At 38.1% G+C, this 930-nt stretch overlaps 1 protein-coding gene across 1 annotated transcript in view; it reads left to right on the top strand.

Moving 5' to 3' along the window:
- The window catches only part of sacm1lb (SAC1 like phosphatidylinositide phosphatase b), a 92,446-nt gene that overhangs the window by 33,472 nt on the left and 58,044 nt on the right, over positions 1-930 (top strand). The window contains exon 7 of the mRNA XM_020620660.1: positions 436-469. Coding sequence (XP_020476316.1) covers positions 436-469 — 34 coding nt within the window. The remainder of the gene's footprint in view (positions 1-435; positions 470-930) is intronic.

The following is a 930-nucleotide window of genomic DNA, read 5'->3' as shown; positions in this document are numbered from 1 at the left end:
GCTGAGCAGATTCTGTACAGATTCGGCCTATATTGAGTGTCACTCAGCTTACACTGTTCTGAGTGTGGCCTCTGGAGTAATTGGTGGAGGGGGGGATAGCTGTCATTCTTAAAGATAAGCTTGTCTGCCAATATGGGAGGCTTCCTATCCTATAGTGAGACATAGAAAAGAATGCTGTGAAAGAGACCTTAAGGTTGCTTATGTAACCCTGGCTTGTGAGTATAATGATTGAAATATCTTACCACAGTGACATCCCTCCCATGGGTGTAACATGTGTGATGGAGTTGGTGCTTCTGGGAAAATAGGGTGGGAGACATCTCATTCAATTCAGAGAGCCAAGGTTACATAAGTTTGATTATGGAATAATTATGCACAAAATGATAACACGCATGACAGTAAAGTGCTTTAATATCTAACACTACACTAATTTTACAGTTACACAAGTTTGTCTATCCTGTTGTCCATGGCTGTATCCTTTTGTTGCCTGTCAGTTTATTCTTCCATGTTTGAGAACTCATATTAGACCATTCTTACCATATTAGAGTGGCGCATTAAATAAGGTGTGTCCACTTTATTGGAGCTTTTACAGCTTTATTTTAAAATTTATGATTACTAAAAATGTAAACCCACAATCCTTACTGTTAAATGTGTTGACAGAAGAGAGATTTAATCCATTTGATGAGTATTAGGTGATGTAGGTAAAGATCCACAGTATAGCCTAAAAGGAAATACTGTTTTAAGAAATGTTAGATACTGATCCACTTTAAAGAGCCCATGGTATGCTCATTTCCAATCATTTACTGTTTAATCTTTGGTCCCTTTAGTTTAGCTTTGAACACCGTATACAGTGCCTTGCGAAAGTATTCGGCCCCCTTGAACTTTGCGACCTTTTGCCACATTTCAGGCTTCAAACATAAAGATATAAAACTG

The sequence above is a fragment of the Monopterus albus genome, unplaced genomic scaffold (assembly GCF_001952655.1).
Source record: "Monopterus albus unplaced genomic scaffold, M_albus_1.0 scaffold245.1, whole genome shotgun sequence".
Lineage (NCBI taxonomy): Eukaryota > Metazoa > Chordata > Actinopteri > Synbranchiformes > Synbranchidae > Monopterus > Monopterus albus.
Note: the sequence above shows the minus strand (reverse complement) of the source record. Positions and strands in the feature narration are given on the sequence as shown.